This window comes from Typopeltis vanoorti, chromosome 12 (genome assembly GCF_054136105.1).
Source record: "Typopeltis vanoorti isolate ZY-2024b chromosome 12, IOZ_Tvanoo_1.0, whole genome shotgun sequence".
In the NCBI taxonomy this organism is placed as follows: Eukaryota; Metazoa; Arthropoda; class Arachnida; order Uropygi; family Thelyphonidae; genus Typopeltis; species Typopeltis vanoorti.
Genome location: NC_143560.1, coordinates 73,587,742 through 73,611,150, shown reverse-complemented (window position 1 = coordinate 73,611,150; position 23,409 = coordinate 73,587,742). Strand labels below are relative to the sequence as shown.

Sequence of the window (23,409 nt, the reverse complement as noted above, 5' to 3'; positions counted from 1 at the left end):
CTAGGAAATATTATAAAGTGTAAAAAAAACTCTACAACTTTTTGAATCTATTCTCTCCAACAGAAAGGTCCAGGTCCATATTGGCGGAAAAAAGAGCAGGCCCAGATTCCTTCACAACGGTCTTCCTTAGGGCTCTGTGTTATCCCCTATACTTTTTAACATCTATGTGTATGATCTACCCCATACCAGATCAAGCACGTAAATGTACGCTGATGACCTAGAGCTTACATCAATCCACCTCCTTTATCAACCTTGAATACAGACCTGAACACCCTGGAAGAGTACTTCAAGCAGTGGTACTTGAAGCCAAATCCAACGAAACCAGTGTCCTCAGTATTTCACCTGTACAATGCAGAGGCGAATCGACAACTCAACCTTTCTTTCTGTGGAAGAATGGTAGAACACAAGCCTCACCCAAAATACCTTGGAGTGAGCCTAGACAGAAGTCTAACCTATAAAAGGCACATCATCAACCTCCAATAAAATTAAAACCAGAAATAACATCATTTCAAGGCTTGCTGGAACAACCTGGGGTTGTGGTGCAGAAGTCCTAAGATCATCTGCACTAGCCCTCACATTCTCTGCAGCAGAATATTGTGCCCCTGTCTGGGAAAGAAGTACACACGCTAACATTATAGATACCCAACTGAACTCTACCATGCATAGAATTAGTGGGACAGTGAGAAGCACCCCCTCTCTCCTGGCTGCCTGTTCTGTCTAGCATTGCTCCACTACACATACGGAGAAGACAAGCCTTGATTAAGGAATTTAATAAAGCAATGAGCAACCCGCTCCTGCCCCTACACCAGACTCTCATAAACCCACCTAGTCTTCGCCTCAAATCTAGAAAGCCTCTCTGGTCCGTGGACGAACTCTCTTCAGCTGCACTGCCATCAATATCTGACATATGGAGAGAATACTGGTCCAACAATCTCCCAACAAACTGCTTCCTGGTAAAAGATCCCTGTGCTCTGCAGCCTGGTTTTGATCTTCCTAGGAAGATTTGGTCATCCATAAACAGGATTAGAACTAGTCAGGGCAGATGTGGCTATCTTCTACATAAATGGGGGCTGTCAGATCACTCTTATTGTGATTGTTTTTTCGTGGCTCAGACGATTACTCAATTGTGTACAACTGCCCAAGACGCCAATTCCACTTGATGGCCTACAATACATCCACAAGGCGATGGATGAGGCCTTGAATTGGCTTTCCAGCCTGGACCTTGACCTGTAGTTAGTATGGAGGAAACAGAAGATCACGGTCCCATCTCACCACGAAGATGTTATTCTCGTAGTTACTCTCATAGTCCACGTCATAGTATCAGCAGAACTCCTCCTCATGTTAGAAGATAATGATACAGTGTGAAACTTTTATATGTTAAGATGTTCATCATTTGTTTCTGGAAATTGTGATTGTACTTTTCACTTGCCAGTTTTCATGTAGCCATAAGCATAAATAAATACAATTCCACCTGTCGCTTGCTTCAGGTTATCCTTCCTCCCCAAAGACTAGTGTACAGTAGTTCAAAACACGTGTCAAGAGGTTCCATGTTTTCTTCATTGACCACTTGTCTGCTGATAACATTGATGTACTAATTATATGTAAAACTGAAGCTAGATAGCCAAAAAACTTATCTGGAAAGTCTGTTTTAAATTTAAAAATTTATAATGTACTGGTTTAAATAATTTTAATAGTAGCATTGATATCCACTAAATGTGATCTAAAGCTGGTTTGGGGTTTCTTGTTCTGCAGTTAGTGGCATTTGGCATGTTATTTGTAGATGGGAACAAACTATAGTGGTGTTTGTTTATTGCTTTTGTATAATTTAAAGCTCTTACATCATTATCGCTTCTTCATTACTCGTGGAATGTTCAAAGCTTTTGAACATTGTATTAATAATAGATGAATCCACTCCCTGGCATGTAATGTAACAAACTTTAAATTCTTGAAGTATAATTCTCCTTAAAATGCAATCAATGTCTTCCATTTACTCTATATAATAAACTATATATATATATACATCTTTCAGAAAGTGTGTGTCTAGCCTGTTATGTAGCCACTGGCAATATAGTAATTTTTAGTTTGCCTAGCCTTAAATTGCTCCATGAAGTGGACTTCCTTCCTTTAGTGGATATGAGGTGAGTGTACTGCTTTTCTCTCTAAATTACTGTTTGATGTTGAGAAAGACATTAGATAAATACTGAATTCAATCTCTGATATCATCAAAATTATAATATGCAGCCTCAAGGGATCAACAGGATACTGTGATAATAATACAAGAAAAATGTGCATTATTACTTACTTATTGATAGTTTTTCTCCAAAGTTAGTCTTGTTATCTGTCAGGACTCCAATATTATCACATCTTATATTTCTTTTACCAAAGCACTTCTTTCTGCATTAATCCACGTAGTCTTTATCTTCCCCTGGGCCTTTTTTTTTTCTGCTATGTTGACTTCAAGCACTTCTTTTGCTAACCTTTCTCCTCCCATTCTGTTTAAGTGGCCATACTGTCTGATATAAGCTCTACTTGCACATTCCTGAATGTCAACAATGTTATGTTCTTTCTTCCTTTGATCTTCATTTTTAATTGATGCCATTTCTTCATACCCCTAATTTTTTGCTTATCTCTCATATCTGTGGTCTTAGTTTCATTTTCATAAGTTAAAATTAGTTTGAACCAGTGGTGGCTGATGAAAATTTCAAGTGGAGGTACTGCAAATACAAAATAAGAAAAATAATTCATTTTTTCCTAATCAGTAACCAATTTATTAATAAGGAAATTTACATATTAAAAAAATTTCCTTTATTAAAATATTATTACAGAATAATAATAAAAAAGTTTTGTATCTCACAGAAATAATGTATGCAAGCATGCAATTTATCTGTAGCAACACTGCTCAATGAGCAGTGTCAAATTCACTTGTTACGTGCAGTGACAAGTGCAAACAAACAAACATCGGCGAGTCTAGCTGCAACTGGCTAAACATGATAATTCCGACACTGCATTAGATTGCACTGCATTTGTTTCGTGTAACATTAATATTTCATGTAACGATAATTGAGAAAATATAATTCTTTTCATATTTTCAATAGTTACACTCATTATAATTCAGCCTTGTATCTATAATAAATAAATAATTACATGTTATTTTAACAGAATAAAATAAGATATACCAAAAATATTTCACCCTCATCATGAACACATGCCAATAAAATTTTCGTATCTCACAGAAATAGCGTGCACAAGCATACAATTTATCTGTAGTAACACTGCTCAATGAGCAGTGTCAGATTCACTTGTTATGTGCAGTTACAAGTACAAACGAATATTGACGAGTCTAGCTGCAACTGACGAATGTGATAATTCCGGTACTGCATTAGATCTCGGTGCATTTGTTTCGTAATCTAAAGCATTAATCAAACAATTCCAATTATTAACTATTCATTCAATGTCGAAACATAAGCTGTAACCTTTAACATGTTGTGTTGCATTTATATAATGTTGTAAGCATTGTTATTATTTATAAACAGAAACAAAATTTAATTTTTTCATTTTTTTCCTTGGGGGTGCTGCATTGTCGCATTACTTATGTACAAGCCGCCACTGGTTTGAACATTGCTTTGTATACAGATTCTTTAATATTTTGATATTAAGTTGCAGCACATGGGTTTAGATGTCAGGTAGTGAACTGGATTTGGGATTGGCTATCTGATGAGTATCAGAGTTGTGTATGGTAGAGCAGTATCAAGGAAGCAAAAGGTTACAAGTGGGGGATCCAACAGAGCTCAGTACTGGTACACATATTGTTTAACCTTTATATCAATGACATTGCCAATGGATTGCAGGGAGATATTCAGTTGTTTGCAGATGATATAAAGCTGGGAAGGGTTATTAGTAATAGTGCAGATGTGGTAGCACTGCAAGAGGATTTGAATAAACTGGGCAAATAAATGGGGGACATCAGTTTAATTCAGCCAAAAGTCTTGAAGTTTGGGATACACTGATGGGAGGCTGCATATGTTGTAGGAACTGCATTGGAGGAAGTGGGTGAGGCAAAGGATTTTGGACTGATTTATAGAAACCTGAAATTCATGAAACATATTGCGAAGGTGGTGAAAGTAACCTAGAGGATTGCCGCAATACTGAGAAGGATGCTGACCTGCAGAGATAAACAGTTGTCATCCATTATATAAAGTCGTGATAGAGCCATAGAAAAAGTGCAGAGTCAGATAACAAAGATGATAACGTCCTGATATCGGGACATTACAAAAGGAAGTTGTGAGCAAGAGGGTAAGAGTGGTTTCTTTGCATGGAGGGTGGTTCAACCATTGATTTATAATGTGAGAGCACAAATGGTCAATAGGTTCAAAGAATGGTATGATAAACTTTGTGTTTTCTAGGGTGGACCTCTCATGATGAGTCTTGTGACTCCATGGAGGCCTGAATCATAATAATAATGATTAATTTTTGATTTATGATCCAAAATCTGATATCAAATTGATTTCTTTCTTTCTTTCTTTCTCACAAAGGAATCCCCAATAACTACAACCTCCACCTTTTTCAAGAAAAAGGTCAGTAGGATGCTATCTTCATCATTAAACCTGTACCGTATATTAAATTACATCTTTCACCAGAGTAAATCAGAACTATCCTCCTTTCTCAGTCATTCTAAACTTTGCATATTCCCATTACATCCATTTTTAGAATCGGCATTGTCTTTACTTTTGACTTCTCCAAGAGACTTTTTTTCGGATATCCCTCTTCTGATGGTCTCCATTCAGCACTCTGGTGCTTTGTTTCAGGATCATACTCAAAAACACCATGTTTCATTACCAGTAACGATCGTTTCAAAGGAAGTTTGAGTCCTCACAAGCGGTTTTAATGAGGTCCTTGCAGTGTTCAATTCGATACTTTTTTGGTCATCGGCAAACTTGTGGGGAACAAATTGCGAATTCAATTTAAGAAGGCCCAAACTCTCGGTCAAAATGTTGTGCACAGTTGATTTTGGATCCCCAATTCATCTTCATTCAATCTCACAGATGATTTTAGGTTTTCTTTGATGAAATCATGCACTTTTTGGGTGGCCCCACTTTTCATAGTCCTCAAGCATCTCACAACCACTTTGAAATCGCTTAAACCACTCCTAAACTTGATTACGGGATAAACATTCATCACCGTATGCTTTTTGAAACATTTGATGTGTTTCGGTAAAACTTTTACCAAGTTTAACACAAAAGTGAATCGCAGCTCTCTGTTTGAAACTCATTTTCCAACCGTTCATCAAAACACACCATCACTCTTGGCACTATAACTCAGCTTCTAATGAAACAAATGTCATAAACAGTTGACACAACACTAATGAAAGTTGCCACTTTTGACAACAAAAAGATACAATAGGTGGCACCATTAGTTTTTCTATTTTCAAAAAGTTTGGTTTCTCTTTGGACAGAGGGTGTATATCCCATGCACTGCTAACATCCTTATCCTGCAATGTTTTATACCATGGTACAGATTTAAGCTTCTTCCTAAGCATGTCATAATCACTTGCCTTGTAATTCCACAAATGCCATTCTTGATAGAATATTCCTCATGTTTTGCAATCTCCCAAATCAAGACTGCATGGTCACTTTCACCAATTGGAGGCAATGTTGTCACATTATGGATAGCTCTTCTGATCCTATGACCAGGTCCAATACTCCCCCACCCCTAGTTGTCTTCATTACATGCTGCCTTAAGTAATTATCTCTCAGCAGGTGTATGAATTCTATTTCCTTTCTGCCTTCCAGTCTGTATCTCCATAGTTGAAGTCTTCCATAATAATCACTCGACCTGTACTCATTGTACTAATTTGGCAAAGAGGAGAAGCAGATAAAATCTGTTTGCAGTTGTACTGAAAAGAAATGTTGGGCAGCTGCTGCTCTTGTTTTAACAGGCCCAACATCAAGTGGGGGGAAATGATGTTGGCCAATTCATTGGAGCAATGACCATGGAAGTACCCATGAAGAGACACAGGTTGAAGTGAGCCTGTGAGGGAAGGGTCATATGTGAGTCGATTTACTTTCCTCTGGACAGCATCAAGAACTGAGCTACAGATTCATAAAATATAATTGTAACATCTACATTATGACTGATTACAATTGCCATAATAAGTGGGGGGAGGGGGGGAATGTATTTCATAGAAATAAGTACAGATATGAAAGATACCCAGTTTAATTTTCAAATTATTAGTGATTGATAACACATCAGAAAATAAATTATTATTATCAGAAACCTCCATGCAATCAAGACTTATTGAGGGAGGCCATACATCATCCACAATATATGCACTCACCACTTCAAGAGGCAAATTCTTCCACTCACTCATGGCTCTGTGAGAGAAAAATGTAGCTTTCACCCCTTTCTTAACCATACACAAACACTTAATTTCCACTGCTCCCCCCCCCCCCAAAAAAAAGTCCACTTCCCAACCTTATAACAAAAAATTTCATCAACTGATATCATGTAAACACATCTCCTTGTGGATATGTCTAATGTTATGCATTAAGGGAAGGGCCACTACCCAGACCAGTTTCGACCTTTATTGAGGTCTCTTCAGTGGGAGCCAGGCCCAAGTTGAGATACCAGGCAGAAGCATTAGCAGGTCATCTCCACCTATTGGAATTGCCACATGGTGTGCCACCCTTTTTTTTAATAAATTACCCTGGATTTAGAGAAAGATGTTGAAATTTTATTTTTCACTTGGTTAGAGTATAATAAATTTAGTTTAATCCTTTATCCAAGTGTGAGCAAACAAAGTTTGCACCTGAAAGTATCTTCAGGACTGGGGTAAGGTGGTGCAACTCATTGCAAAGGTGGAGCAAGCTACCAACAACTCCTGTCTCAGTATCTCCTATAATGCAAAACACATCTCCTTGCAGATATGTCTAATGTTATGCATTAAGGGAAGGGCCACTACCCAGACTAGTTGGTGGAGATGACCTGCTAATGCTTCTGCCTAGTATCTCAACTTGGGCCTGGCTCCCACTGAAGAGACCTCAATAAAGGTCGAAACTAGTCTGGGTTGTGGCCCTTCCCTTAATGCATAACATTAGACATATCCGCAAGGAGATGTGTTTTGCATTATAGGAGATACTGAGACAGGAGTTGTTGGTATCTTGCTCCACCTTTGCAACGAGTTGCCCTGGTGTTGTACCACCTTGCCCCAGTCCTGAAGATACTTTCAGGTGCAAACTTTGTTTGCTCACACTTGGATAAAGGATTAAACTAAATTTATTATGTTATGTCAATGTTTGTTGTAGCATTGCAATTATCTTCTGAGTTGTATTTGCAGGCATTTCTATGACTTTTAAATATCATCTTCCTACTCACCATAACTCCAATATCCCTGGTCTCATTAATTTCTCCAAGTATGTAATGGTAGTCTTTAGATGGACTATCCAACTGTTATAAAATGCCATTGCAAGGCCTAGCAGCATGTCTCTTAAAATGACTAACACTTTAAGATCACAACAAATATTCCACCTGTATTCACCATAGTTAATTTTTAGGAAACAGAGTCATACTCTCATAAGATACTAGAATGCATACACTATGTTGCCAAAAGTGTCTGGACAGCTGTTTGTATTTCCCATTGCTACAGCATTGTTCAATGCAAGGTTGGGCCTCCTTTCACTGCTATTACACTTCACTCGCCACTAAGTTCTGATAAACTGCTGCTGGAAGTCATTTCCATTCCTCCTGTAGTATGGTGAACAGCTGACGAGTGTTAGTTGGGCAAGCAGATCTGGCATGCAACCTTCACTCCAGCTCATCCCATAAACTTTCAGTAGGGTTGAGGGCAGAGCTTGGGGCTTGTTAGTTTAGTTCTTCCACTCCCATGTCTTCAAACCATGGAGCTAGGGCCCTTGTTTTGCGAACAGATGCATTATTGTGCTGATACAGAAAAGGGCTTATTCCAAACTGTCCACAATGTGGGAAGAATGGAATTATCCAAAATGTCATGGTAGGCATCAGCATTTAAAGATCTGGAGACAGAAACCAGTGGACCCAGTCCAAACCAAGAAAAACAGCCCCAGACCATTGTGCTACTGCCTCCAAATTTCACGGTCAATAAAGCCATTCTAAGTGTCATTCTTCAGGCATCTGCCAGGTCCAGACATGTCTATCAGATTGCCATCCTTGATCGTGTACCATGATTCATCACTCCACAGGATCCTCTTCCACTGGCCACAGTCTAATGATGGTATTGTTTGCACCATTCCAGATGATATCAGACATTGCCAGGTGTAATCAAGGGCTTGTGAGCCATAGCACGACCATGAAACCCAAGGGCAAACACCTCCTGATGAATAGTTCTGCTACTGGCATCTGTTCCGGAGTTCATGTAGAAGTTGTTTGCAATTTTTATCTGTGTTGTATTCTATACTATTCTGATTCTCTCACTATGAAATGCCAATGAAATATTCCATATTCACTCTTCTTTTTAGTGATCACTCATCCACTGGAGATAGCATTTCCTCATTTACTCACCAAGTCAAGCACTCATGTCCTTATGGTCCCCCACTATCACAAGGTCCCTAAGCATACAGAGTAATTCACTAGCCCTGCTTTCTTAAAGTCATTTTAATCATTGTCACCATAATCCAACTTAAAATTTCCCATGATGATCAACCTGTGCTTGTCTGCCTGGTCATCTTATTTGTCTCCTATCTTAGTATTTATTATACAGAAACATCCCATCATATCTACATCCATAAGCTACTATAAACAATGAATTGTGTCATATTTGATCCCACTTAGGCAGGGCTTAATTTATATCCTATAATTAAAAATACTCCTCCTCTCTCTTTTCTTTCTGTCCTTTCTAAAAATACTAAATCCTCTTCCATATTTTGATCATCCTTTGCTGTCATCTGCATTGCACATAAGCCTGAAGTTAACTATCTCTGTTTTCAACTACCTACCCCAAACTTTTCTCCATATTTTGAAATAATTTGAGTTCTGCAAATGAAGCTAAATAGAACTGCAAAATTAAGTTACATTGTTTGAAAAAAAAAAAAAAAAAAAACTTGTATTTTTATTAATTCATATCTTTAAATAAAAAAAAATCAGATTCTTGATAAACTGCATTTTATGAAGTTAATGGTGCAACTTATTTTATTTGATTTTTAGGATTGCAAGAACATTTTGCTTTAGTAAAAATGGCCACGGCATGTATCTGTGTTCTCCAACAGAGCTACAAAAATTTACAATATCATCAACATTCTGGTAAATTTTATATACTTCAGTCTGCTTTTCTGAAATAAATATTAGCAAAATATTCAAGTACAGCATAATATTCTAGTATAACTTTGTAAGACTACTCAAATTGTTTTAAATTTAAAGAATAACTTAGATTTTTTCCTTCTTCAAAAAAAACAATTTCTGTTTTTTTTTTACTCTTTAGTTAATATGAAGAATATCTAGACCTCTCCATAAAATACTGAGTTCAGAATTAAATGGAAAATGTTTTAATTTTTGCTTGGTAATTGTATAGGACAGTGGTTCCCAAAGTGTGCGCGCTGTGCCGCCCTGGGGAGCCATGGCTTCCTCACAGGGCTGCCGCGATTACAAAATTTTCATAATTTTATTTCCATTTTCAATTCAGTGTGATAGGATGCGGCATCTAGCAGACCTTGTGCAAACCAATAACTCACTTAGCAATAACTGTTTGCAGAAGTCTCTACAAATGGTTACTAGATGGCGCTCTGCAATAGTTATGTTTCTCGATTGTTTTAGTAGTTCCTCGAACTTTCTCCATACTTTGTGTTCATATATAAATAACTGTTGGTTTCTCACAGTCTTAGTGTTGAATTAGTTTTCGGAGATTGTATCAACTAAATATTGTTGTGATTTAATCAAGTGAAGTTTTTGAAGTATTTCTTCTTGCATGTATTTTTAAAAATGGATCGGTTTTTACTAAACAGTAATAAGCGTTGTGAGAGAGAAAATAAAGAGGGCACACCGTCAAATAGTGGCAAGAGTGCGAAGAAGCATAAATATCGAAAATATGATGATAATTATTTGGGCTTTGGTTTTACGTCAACAGAAGTCAATGGTGAAGGGAGGCCGCAGCATGTACTGTATAAGACAGTTTTCGCACCACAGTGCATGCTACCAAGTAAGTTGAAATGCCATTTAGAAACTAATCATTCCAGCATGGTTAGTACATCTTGTGACTACTTTACCAGAAAGTTAAAAGAGTTAAATGAACAAAAAGGTAGTTTTTATAAGCAGGCATCAGGTAACATGACCAACTCTGTTAATGACTTTTAATTGGTTTCAGGGAAGGGAGTACGGCAAACAGTTAGCCCATTTCGTGGTGCTTAATCTAAAATTTATATGTTGCTGTCTGAAATTGTGAGTTCTATGGGAATTTTCTTGAGTTGTGGGATTAAAACTCCAAGTTTCATGGAGAAAACACCCTAATTATCTATGGCAATGATAGAGGAACTATGAGAACTTGTCCAAGAAAGGCTTAGAAAACGTTTCTCTCTATTTGGAGACTAGAACTGAATTAATAACGGTCTTTCTTTCTGGGGTAGCAGTTTCCAAGAACCCCCATCCAAATGTGCAATTTATATATTTCCAGCTGATGCAAGCGAACTACTAGAAAAGCAGAGAACCCTGTGAAAAACTAATCCCACAGCAACAAGACATGGCGAAATGAGGATATCATTCTGACATCAATAGAAATTCCATTTATCAACCTATCTTATTTGATAAATGTTGCAGTCGTTTTGAAGCAACATTGTGTAAGATGGAGGAGAAATATCTAGTTGGATGTTGCTATAGACCTGGTAATGTGGATAGCAGTGAGAATGAATCAAGGATCTTAGATTTCATTATTTCATCACAGGATGTTATTGTGAAAATAACCATCAAGCAATTACTTGGGGTAGTGATCAACCATATGAGGATTAAGACGAGTTCATGAGACTGCTTGCAGCCGCATCATGGAATGACGAATTGTTTGGAAATGAAATCACTATTGCTTTGGACCTCTTCAGGAACTGTTTGGCAGAAGCATTGCCTGAATGTATTCTCAAGGTTAAGTCAAATAAGGTAGGTCTGAAATGGATGAATGAAGAAGTGGAACATGCAGTTTGGAAGAAAAAGGTAGCAATGGATGCAACACAATATGAGTGGTAATAGTTAGCTGCATAGGAGTACAAAGAACGTTAAAGAAAGGTGACTTGTTTGGTAAGGGTCGCATAAGTGCTGTATGATCAGCGCTTAACTAACGAAGCCATACGAAATCCTAGGGAGTTTTTACGATACTTACAGGGTGTTCGGGATAAATTTGACATATTTATAATTAATTATATTTTTCCGTAAGTTACATGTATTAACACACACTTCTCTTCATTTAAAAGTTTGGACCCTTCTTCATTCACATACAAGATGTCAGAAAGGATGGATAGCTGGAACCCACCTGAATCATGGAAGAGAATAACTTGTATCATGATGATTCGTGCCCGCCATCAAAATAAGGATATTACGACTGCTGCCCAATGCTCCCTGAATACAGTAAAAACAATCAGGCATGAACTAGAGACTTGCAATGGTGACTACGAGGATGTAGCAAGAAGAAAGATCCCTAGCAGACGATCTGATTGCGTTCGTACAGCAGAATTCCTCGCAAATCTGCAGGAACAGGTGTTGAAGAACCCTGGCATTGGAATTCGGGCTTTGTTCGTGGAGTTGCTAACTGTAGTCAAGCCCTGGATAACAAGGGTAGGCAATGGTAGGCCGTATGTATGGCAGCAGGATTCGGCCCCTTGCCACACCTCTGGGAAAAGTCAAAAATGGTTGTCTGAAAATTTCTACGACTTCACCAGTCCAAATGTTTGGCCTCCAAACTCCCCAGACCTTAACCCCATGGATTATTTTGTATGGGGCGCAGTTGAAAAAGACACCAATCGCACTTCCAGTAATACAAAAGCCCAGTTAATGGATAAAATTAAAACAGTTTTTGCGGCCCTTCCCAGGGAGACTGTAGCATCAGCTTGTTCGAGGTTCCGAAGCAGAATTGAAGCTGTGATCGATGCTAATGGTGGTTATTTTGAGTAAATCTTGTTGATAGTATTGTAATTAACTCTGCCTGTAATGTTTTTTTGTCAATTCATTAAATTTAATAGATACAAAGATTTTCTTTTTCCTTACGAAACTGTCAAATTTATCCCGAACACCCTGTAGATGGTAATAACATTGTAGAAGACCTTCTCTTTTGTAAAAGTATCACTGCTGGTGTTAAGGCTCAAGACTTGTTCGAGATCCTTGATACTTTTATATCCGAAAATAATTTGAAGTGGACTAAGTGCGTTGGTGTCTGTACTGATGGTGCTCGTTCTATGTCCGGCTGTTATGGAGGATTGCAGGCACTTATTCAAAGCAACCCCCCCCCCCCCCCCCCCGATGCACTGTGGACCCATTGCGTTATTCACAGGGAAGCACTCATGTCAAAATATCTGAGTCCTACATTGAGCCAGGTCTTAGAATATGTGGTGAATGTAGTAAACTTTATAAAAACTCCATTGAAGGCAAGGTTTTTCAAAAAACTATGTGAGGATATGGGATCCTAGCACATGTCTTTTTTATACTACAGTGCTTCGTGATGGCTCTCTCGTGGTAATGTTTTGTCTCATACGTTTGAATTGCACCAGGAAATTTATATTTTTCTTAAAGAGGAAGGCCACGAGTATACCGAAAATTTTGTGAATGAAGATTTTTTGGTAAAACTAGCATACTTATGTGATATTTTTGAAAAGATGAATGCTCTGAATCTCGCCCTGCAGGGATGTAACATGCACCTTTTAAAGTTGATTGAGAAAATTTCAGCTTTTATAAAAAAAAACTAAAACTATGGAAAAGAAAAATGAATGAAGATGGAGGAAAAGAATGTTTTCCCCTTGTTGCAACAGTTTTTGATCTCCAGTGGAGTTGATGTCTCTCGAGGTATGAAATCTAAATTTGAAGAACACTTATCACAGCTTATCACTTGGTTTGAGAAATATTTTCGAAATGATAATATCGATAAATTTGCATGGATTCAAGATCCATCTAATGCCAGTGCTCCATCTGAATTTACTGCTGCAGAAGAAGAGAATCTTATTGAGTTGTCTTGTGACAATACGTTGAAAACAAAATTTAGTAGCATGGTAAATGGATATCAGTAAAAGATGAATATCCCCTTCTGAGTGAAAAAGCTCAGAGAATTTTAATTCCATTTATGACTTCTTATTTGTGCGAAGCTATATTTTCAGTGGTCGTCATGATAAAAATTAAGTATTGTGCGAAAATCAATGTGAAGAAGAAAATGAGGGTGACTGTGTCCAGTTTGATTCCAAGATTTGAGAAAATGTGCAGTGATCAATAGGCTCATCCATCCCACTAATGATGATTAGTTGAATTTGTTCAATTACTTTTTTTGTTATCTTAAATAACTGTTTTATTTATTTTTACCTAACCCTTTAATTAAAAAAAAGTATTCACTATTTCGCAAAGTGTACTTGTTAGAATTTGGCATAGGGTGCCTTGGGAAAACCTGGATTCAGCAAGGGCACGGAGAATCAAAAAAGTTTGGGAACCACTGTTATAGGACGTTATTAGATGATGATCATCATTATTAGGAATACACATTCAAGATCACATACTAAATATTATAATGATCTGAAAATTGTCTAATTTGGTTTTCATTTATTTTTCTGTCTGCTGGAAAAGTCTCCTAAAAATTTTCATTTTGTATCTATATAAAGGAATTTATGAAATTTAGGATGGATGCATCTTTATAAGTATATGTTCTGTGTTCTTTTATCTTCAGTTCTTTAAATGATACCATATAAGAATATATAAATGGAGCTTGTTTAATTGATTATTTTCACACATGATTAAATATTAATAATGGTGAAGTTTTCCTGTTTTCTTTCGCTTTTGTTTTTTTTCCTAGTTACCATTTTTATTATTATTTTGTGTTAATCATAAAGAGCTCCAATTTTGGTAAATATATTCTGAAGTAATCATGTTAGTAACGAAGTTGTATGCATCAAGAATTAACCTCTGACAGACACTGTTATCATGATGGCACTCTTAATGTGATTAAAGGATAAAGCTACTTATCACATGTTTCAATAGATTTGATAAATTAGCTGTAATCAGAAATACCAAATCTTCATTACACTTATATTATAATGCTAATACAAAGACAATTAGAAGCATTAGAAATAATTAAAAGAACACACATTGTGCAACATGACTGTTGCAATTAAAGGATAGGTTATATTATTGTTCCCAGCATCATTTAATCCAGTTTCATCTATTATATTGCACGCCATGTGTTGTTTTAATTGTTGCTAATGGGTTCCAATTGTCTTTGTATTAGTGCTCTGAGGATGTTAGTCATTGTGACCAATGAAATATGATAAATAATTTATTACTAATATTACATTCTGTCATTCTCTTCTTGAAGTAGTATTATTATGCAACAAAGATAACATTAGTCTCCAAGTTACAATATTTCATGACATCTGTTACATGTTTGTCAGGTAAAATTTGACTGTTGAAGTTAGTATATTAATTCACTATATGAATTGCATATTGTAATTAATATCTTTACATTTTGTAATTAAATCTTAAAACACACCCCAACTCAATATCACCAAAATACACTCCTTGAGGGTAAATGTCAGGAATTTGATGATGATGAACTTTACATTTTATTGGTCCACAAATATAGGAAAATAAATATGCAAAAAAAAAAAAAAAGAAGAATTGGCTATGTGTACATGGAATCTTTACTTTCATATAATGAAAAGCTGACGAGATATTTTTGACATTGTCATTAAATCTAAGATAAATAAAAGAATAGTTACCTAAGTGATAAGTTAACCACTTGTTGATGCATTAAGTCATTACTGAATATAATAAATTTAGTTTAATCCTTTATCCAAGTGTGAGCAAACAAAGTTTGCACCTGAAAGTATCTTCAGGACTGGGGAAAGGGGTGTTGTACCACCTTACCCCAGTTCTGAAGATACTTTCAGGCACAAACTTTGTTTGCTCACACTTGGATAAAGGATTAAACTAAATTTATTATACTATAACTAAGTGAAAAATAAAATTTCAACATCTTTCTCTAAATCCAGAGTAATTTATTAAAAAAGGGTGGCACACCATTTGGCAATTCCTATAAGTAGAGATGACCTGCTAATGCTTCTGCCTGGTATCTCAACTTGGGCCTGGCTCCCACTGAAGAGACCGCAATAAAGGTCGAAACTAGTCTGGGTAGTGGCCCTTCCCATAATGCATAACATTAGACATATCCGCAAGGAGATGTGTTTTGCATTATAGGAGATACTGAGACAGGAGTTGTTGGTATCTTGCTCCACCTTTGCAACGAGTTGCCCTGTTGTTGTACCACCTTACCCCAGTCCTGAAGATACTTTCAGGCGCAAACTTTGTTTGCTCACACTTGGATAAAGGATTAAACTAAATTTATTATACTCTAACCAAGTGAAAAATAAAATTTCAACATCATTACTGAATAGTGGAGATGGGAATTAGATATTGGTAGGAATAAAGGAGTATATAGCAAAGGAAATGCTACTATTTTGTTAACTACAAATGAGATCAGCTAATCCTTCTGTTGAGACCCTTATAAAGATTCTTCATGTCAGAACAGCTAACATATGCTTAGAACGACATTAAAAATACATCTTCAGCCACAACCATGGATGATAGGACCATGTTCTGGATGCAACTCAAATATCAGATGAAAAAAACCACCACACTATATTACATCAAATTCACACAGGAGACTTTAACTGTTTCTAACCTAAATAAGTAGGGATGTATGAAGTTCTTCAACATAGGAGCCGTATAAGAAATGTGCATGACCCAAGTGGCCAACAACAAATCCCACAGAAACTTCCAAGTTCACTTCACAAATATACGTGGTCTCAATTTCCAACAGTATTCTTTTCCATCTCCAGTCTGCAAAAATCCCACCAGCTTTTCCTGGCAGAAACTCAGATTTCAACCCCCCCTCAAGCACTATTCATCTCAGGTTTCCCAAGCACACATTCTTTGACCTCAAGGATGATGTTTATACATTTATTCACTCTGACATACTATGCCAGAGAGAATCCAACCTGGAATCATACAACTTTGATCTTCTTTGTCTAAAAATTTCTCAGCTCCACTCAGTCAAATTCATCATTTTCTGTTGCTTTCCCAGTGTCACCAGACATTCTGAACTGTTTAGCTTCCTCTCCTTGAATATCAATTTTTTTTCAGTCCCACTTTCCCAGCAGCAGAGTTATTTTCCTCAGAGACTTTAATGTTCACAACACCAATTGGCTTTCCTCCTCCAATAGCATGGACCAAGTAGGTAGAGATACTGAGACATTTGCCATCACTAATGACAATATATAATTGTCTACAGGCCTGCCAGATAACCCCAAGCACTCCCCCTAACACCTTGGATTTCTTCCTCACTGGTGACCCTTCCAAGTACACTATGAATGTTGTATGTCCTCTAAGTAATTCAGACCACAATCTACTGCTTATCTCTTCTCCCATGGAACAATAGCATGGACCAAATAGGTAGAGATACTGAGACATTTGCCATCACTAATGACCATATATAATTGTCTACAGGCCTGCCAAATAACCCCAAGCACTCCCCCTAACACCTTGGATTTCTTCCTCGCTGGTGACCCTTCCGAGTACACTATGAATGTTGTATGTCCTCTAAGTAATTCAGACCACAATCTACTGCTTATCTCTTCTCCCATGGAACAACACTCAAAGAGCCACTTTCAGAGTTGTCTGGCATCGCAACAATACCAAGTTGGATGACCTTTGTATCTTTTGTGCTTTGTATCATTTGGCCACTTATTCCCTTGATTGAACTGTTGCCTTTGACTTTCTTATTCAAACATGTACTGAAAGTTTCATTGAAGTAATCCTTACTGTGTGTAAACTTATATTCCCTACTCTACTCTACTCTAAAATGCCATCCCCTTTCTAAGCCTTGGATCCCAAAAAAGTATGCCAATGCTGTACAAGCAAAGAATCAAGCATAGCGCAACTGACTTGCATCAAGAATGCCATCTTCCTTTACTGCTTATACCAGAGCCCAAAAACAACTACAATAAAATTATCAGCACACCCAAAACTGATTTAGAAAGAATCGAAAGCCAGAAACTTGCAACATGTCCAAATGGCAGTCAAGCCTTCTGGTCTCTTGCCAAAGCCATTGGTTTGTAACTTCTGTCCGACACTTCTCCCATACCTGTTGCACCCAAATGGCTCTATTTGATCATCGTTCACAGAAAGAAACCAATCTCCTGGCTTCATATTTTTCATCGAATACATGCATAGCTAATCATAGCAAATGTTCTTGAACCATTTCAGATATTCAACTCTCAATTCCCCTTTTGTCCTTTCATCAGAAATAGATCAGAAGAATCTTTTACAAATTAGACATCAAAAATTCTCTGGACCCAATGGAATTCCTCTGATTGTTCTGAAGATTTCTGCTCCAGAGTCAACTCCTGTCCTATATCACTGTTGTATGCTCTTATTCCACAGTCTGGAAAATTGTGTATGTTCAGTCTATTCCCAAGAAGGGTGGCAAATCACTATCATTAAACTACTGTCCCATCTCTCTCACATTAGCCATCTCCAAAGTAATGAAAAAAAACCATCAATGCCTAACTACCATGCTATCATGAACACAACAACTAATAAGCAACCTCAGTCCGATCAACAGGAGATTTGCCTACATATGTCACTCATCTCTGGACTAATACCATTGAAACGTTTGGTGAATATGAAATGGTTGCACTGGACATCTCCAAAACCTTTGGCTGAATACATTTGGCCTTCATCATGACTTCTGTAACTGGATTGCCAGCTTTTGGATGCATACTGTGTGATGGAAGATTCCCCTGGCTATGTAACTAATGCTGGGATTCCACAGGATTCTGTTCTCTCAATGACATACTACATTTGACAGCCAATCTGATAAAGTTTCATTAATGACAGCACTGTGCACTCCTTTTCATTTGATAATCCGTGCACTACACAAATCACTACAACTTACAGAATATAAACCTCTATCACTCTCACTTCTAATCTCCAAGCCATTCTTCCTCAGGATCAGATAATCTTGTCGATTTCAATGCTAACACAGTTCTGCCTCATTTCCCACAAAAAAAAAAACAAAACATTTTCTTCTAGTATTACTTTAGACAACACTCAGATCCCCAGACAAGATGAAATTTCTCTTCCTGGCATTACCCTGACCTCAAGCCTCACTTGGCATAAACTTAAGGCTTTGCTTTACCTCTGAACAGCTATTAACTTTATACAAATCTCAAATCTGCCCAACTATTGAATATTTCTCTCATGTTTGGGGTGGTGCCTCTAAGAGCTCCTTAAAAATACTTGACTCAATACAAAAAAAGGGCAATTAAGATGATTAACGACCAGTCTTTTACCAATTCACTCCACCCACTTCCCGTCATGCATTTAGTTTCTGTAGCATGTATCTTCTATAAATATTTCCATGGTAACTGTTCATATGAAATAACATCAATAATTCCTTCATCTACTAAACCCATTGAAACATGTACAGGTGCCACCAAATACCCTTTCACAGTTGAATTCCAAATTCACAGAACAAGTTTTACTTCCTCCTTTTTCATTCCTTCGCTGCTGTATTCTGGAACAGTCTCCCTCTTATGTGTTTCCCAAAGAATATAATGCACAAGTCTTCGAATCAAACGAACAAAGTTCTCCTTTCCCAACTGTCTACCGATCCATGGTACTAACATGCCGTAGGTTGACTAACCAACCTGTCTTGGATGGGATCAAGATAAAATAAAAAAAGAAAACTAAATTTAAGGCCTTCACTCAACTAACCAAGGTAGTCTAACCAGTTATCAATTCACTGATATTGATAACCAGTTATCAGTATCAGTAGTCTAACTAATCTTATTAAGCAAAAGATTCATAAAAAAAGGATGATGTGGAAGGAATACCGTGTGCATAAGGATGATGTGCATTATGCAAATTATAAGCAGCAGGCTAGAATAGTCGCAATGACAAAGACATGAACGGAAAGCAAAGTCTAAGTATGAAAAGAAACTGGTTCTGCATGCTAAAGACAACCCACAAGAATTCTATCAATATGCTGCAAGTAAAAGAAAGAATGAATATGAAAGAATAACTCTTCTAAATGCAGATCCGTGAGGGTTACAGATGCAGAAGAGGTCGTTCAACTAATGAGTGCCCATTTTGTTAAAAGCTATCAACCTGGCGTATGCGACATTGAGCTCACTGCTACCTCTTCACTGGATGAAGAAATTCAGGTGTATGAGGACAAGGTATTAGAGCTGTTGTGCAAACTGAATAAGAATTCAGCAATAGGGACTGACAGATATCAGCATGTGTGCTAAAAAAGTGTTCAGCCGAACTGGCTATTCCTTTGACCAGGCTGTTTAATATGAGTCTCAGAATGGAAGATTCTGCAGGAATGGAAAGCATGTATTGTAATTCCATTGCTCAAGGATGGTGCCAAAACCAATGTATCCAACTATCAACCAATTAGTATCTCAGGAGTGGTGGTGAAGATTTTGGAAAAATTGGTTAGGGCTCGCATTCAGAAATGGGTTGACAGTGAATCTCTACTTTGCAATGAGCAGCATGGGTTTACTAAGGGAAGGTCATGTTTTAGCAACTAGCTCACATTCTATAATAATGATACCACTGAGTTAGACAAAGAGAATAGATACACCATGATACTTTTGGATTTTGCTAAGGCTTTTGACAGAATACAGCATGGCAGACTGTTACATAAATTGGAGAATATGGATTTAGATTATAGAATATTAGCATGGATAAGAGGATGGCTGACTGACATATCAAAAAGTGGTATATGGAGAATGTGAGTCTGCAAGATTTAAGGTAACCAGTGGTGTACCACAAAGGTTAAGTGCTTGGTCCACTGTTATTCAGTCTGTACATTAATGATATTGGGAATGATTACACAAGTGACATACGGCTATTTGCTGATGATAGATAGGTAGGGTAATCAGAAATGCTGCTGATATACTGCACCTGCAGAATAATTGGAATAGGCTGGAATTGTGGGCATAAATGTAAAGTCATTTACTTCGGCGTGATTAGATATCCAATGTCGTATTATATTGGTGGGATTATGCTTGAAGAAACTGATGAGGCTAGGGATCTTGGAATGTTAGTAGATAGGAAGTTGAATTTTCTTGCATTTTCAACTCAAAAGTATCTTTTGAGATGAAAATACAACTCAAAAGATAATTGCAATGCTGAAATGACCATCACATGTAAAGATAAGGATGTCATTTTGCCTCTTTACAAGGCTTTGATAAGACCTCACTTGGACTATTGTGCACAGGTCTGATCTCTTGGTTTCCATTGTGATTCTGATATATTGGAGAGAGTGTAAAGGAGAGTGTTAAAATTGATATCAGGATTATAGAATATTGATTATGAAGACAGATTGAGAATTTGTAGACTGCAGACACAAACAGAAGAAAGAGGGGTGATATGATTCAGTCTTACAAACTTCTGAAAGGATCATACAGATTTCAATTCATGGAGGGTGGGGAAAGGACAAGAGGGAATCCTTGGAAGCTGAGAATGAATGCCGCTAAGAAGAAGATGAGGGCTAGATTTTTCTCTCATAGGTGGTATGTGAATGGATTGCCATATGATGTTGTGAGTGCAAACAGTGTGAATGAATTCAAGAATAAGTATGATAGCTGGTGCATGTAGTATGTGGCCTCCCTCGATGAGGTTCTGACTCCCTGGAGGTATCTCTTAATAATAATAACTCCATCCTCTTCCTCATGCAGGAGTTCCCAAAGTGCTATGTTCATGTAGTTTTTCATAATTTGAGAAACTACATGAGCATCTCTCATAATTAGCATTCTTCTTCTTCTTTGGTACTACAGCCCTGTGTAGGGCCTTGGCTTCCTATTTTTGGGTTTCATAACTCACTAAGGTGGGGTCGTTACCCCCATGCTCAACCATGTGTAATTGTCTGTAAAGCATTGTGTTCTTAAGACCGGTTTGCCTGCTTTGCTGGAGGAAAACTGATAAACTGGGGAGAAAAAGTCTGCAATCCATGTCCCAAGACCAGCTAACCTGGCTATATCTGAGAAAGATCCTTAGCTCCTCATGTCAACGATGAGAATCGAATGCAGGACACTCCTTTCCCAGGCATATGGTTGCAAAGCATGTAACCACTCTGCTAACCGCACGGACCATGATTAGCATTCACTCAGAAAATTACAAAGACTATATTTGTTGGGAGACGGGAAAAAGTGTTTTGCATCTTGCACAGCATACGAGGTGTGACAATTTAATGGCCGCATAATGTCACTGTGCGGTGATTTGGTTGGAGTCACGTGAGTAATCATGTTTGTACATGTTTTAACTAATGTGTGCGTGAACCTCAAGCCCATAGAGATCTGCATATAAACTTTGGCATAAAAATGTGTGATCGAAATTTGGAGCAGCATGTTAACATCTAATTTTGTGTGTAAATCAGCAAAACTGCTATTGAAACACTGGAAATGTTGAAAGTGACATATGGTGTGGATGCTCTGAAAAAAGTCAAGTGCCTTTTTGTTGTATAAGCGATTCAGAGGTGGGTGAGAAGATGTGAATGATGACCCCAAAAGTGGGCAGCCAAAAACAAAAATGATGGAACCAAATGTGAACAGAGTGTGAGATTTGATATGGTCTGAGAGATGATTAAGTGTGTGATTAATGGCTGATGAACTGCAAGTGAATCGAGAAACAGAGTAATTTTAACTGAAGAATTTGGTATGCGAAAGATTTCTGCAAAGTTTGTGCCTCTGATCTTGATGAATGAACAGAAGCAGCGGTGAGTTCAAGTTGCGACTGATCTTTCTGCAAATAAGTGCATTTCTGCGAGTAATTACAGGTGACAAAACCTAATGTTATGGCCTGACAAGTGGATCATCCATCACAACAATGCACCAAGACATAATGCACTCATCGTAAGAGAGTTTCTGGCCAAAAAATCAATTACTGAATTAGGTCATCCTGCTTATTCACCCGACTTAGCTCCCTGTGATTTCTGGGTGTTTCCAAAATTAAAGAATGCACTAAAAGGACAAAGATTTTCTGACATTGCTGATATCCAGCATAATGTGATAAAGGAACTCAAGAGTATTCCAGAAAAGAGTTCCAGGCCTGTTTCCAAAAATGGAATCACATCGAAACCAGTGTATAAATGCACAAGCGGACTACTTCGAAGGCAACAGTAGCCACTAATGTATAGTTCTGAACATAGGTTTTTTTTTAGATGCATTCTAGGAATTAAAGTGTCAAAACCTCATATATGCCACTAAAACAACAAAATAGAAGCCATTTTTTCAATAAAAAAAAGGCTGTGAAAGAAAGTTGTCACTTCTCTGTATATGTCTGATCCCCCCCCCCTCCCCAAACACACAGTTCATGAAGATTTTGCAAAGCTCATTTCCTTAGATTTAATCCTCCTTTTCGAGCTTATTGAATCCTAATTATAGATTAGATGAAGTTCACTTACACACACACAATGATGTCTCAGTTTTGTGATAAAACTTTCAATTAACCAACCCCTGAATGGGATGGCCTGTCAGTTGACTTTTGGTATATCACCATGTACTTGTACCTTCAATTATCCAACCGATTAATCAATTATTAGAATTACAGGAATTAGAGATGACAAAGGTGACATAAAAATGGGAGAAATAGATATCCTTGAAGTATGGTGTAATTACTTTGAAAAATTGCTAAATGAAACAAACAGTGATAATAGCACAGTGGTAAAAAAACACTCAAAAGACGTAATCAGGAATACATATCCATACTTGAAGTAGAAAAAGAAATCAAAAGCCTGAAATGTGGAAAGGCAGCAGGAGCAGATGATATTCGAACAGAAATACTCAAGTATGGAGGCATAAAAGTCTTATAGTGGCTGTACTGCATAGTTCGGAAGGCCTGGACAGAGGGACGAATTCCAGATGATCAACGTAGAGCTCTTATAGTACCCATGTATAAAAAAGAGAAATAAAACTATTATATTTACGGCTATTTGCCTGCTTCTGTTTAGGAGTGCCCCAGTTTAAATGTCATTGGCTCTTTTCTCACGGATTCTTAGGGCATTGTAGATGTATATTTATCAATAAACATATGTTGCATAGAGGACAAGAAATTTACACATACCTTTTTCTGGGTGTTATGGCTCTTCTTCTTTTGCGTTGTCCAAACTACTGTGTGTGTGTGGGGGGGGGGTCCAAGTGGGAGAAT

At 37.4% G+C, this 23,409-nt stretch overlaps 1 protein-coding gene across 5 annotated transcripts in view; it reads left to right on the top strand.

Annotated features, from left to right (window-relative positions):
• LOC150100889 (syntaxin-binding protein 5-like) overlaps window positions 1-23,409 on the top strand; it is a 710,057-nt gene that overhangs the window by 639,142 nt on the left and 47,506 nt on the right. For all 5 annotated transcript variants that reach the window (XM_090401895.1, XM_090401898.1, XM_090401897.1 and 2 more), the window contains exons 25-26: window positions 2,030-2,138; window positions 9,175-9,270. In XM_090401895.1, coding sequence (XP_090258021.1) covers window positions 2,030-2,138; window positions 9,175-9,270 — 205 coding nt within the window. The remainder of the gene's footprint in view (window positions 1-2,029; window positions 2,139-9,174; window positions 9,271-23,409) is intronic.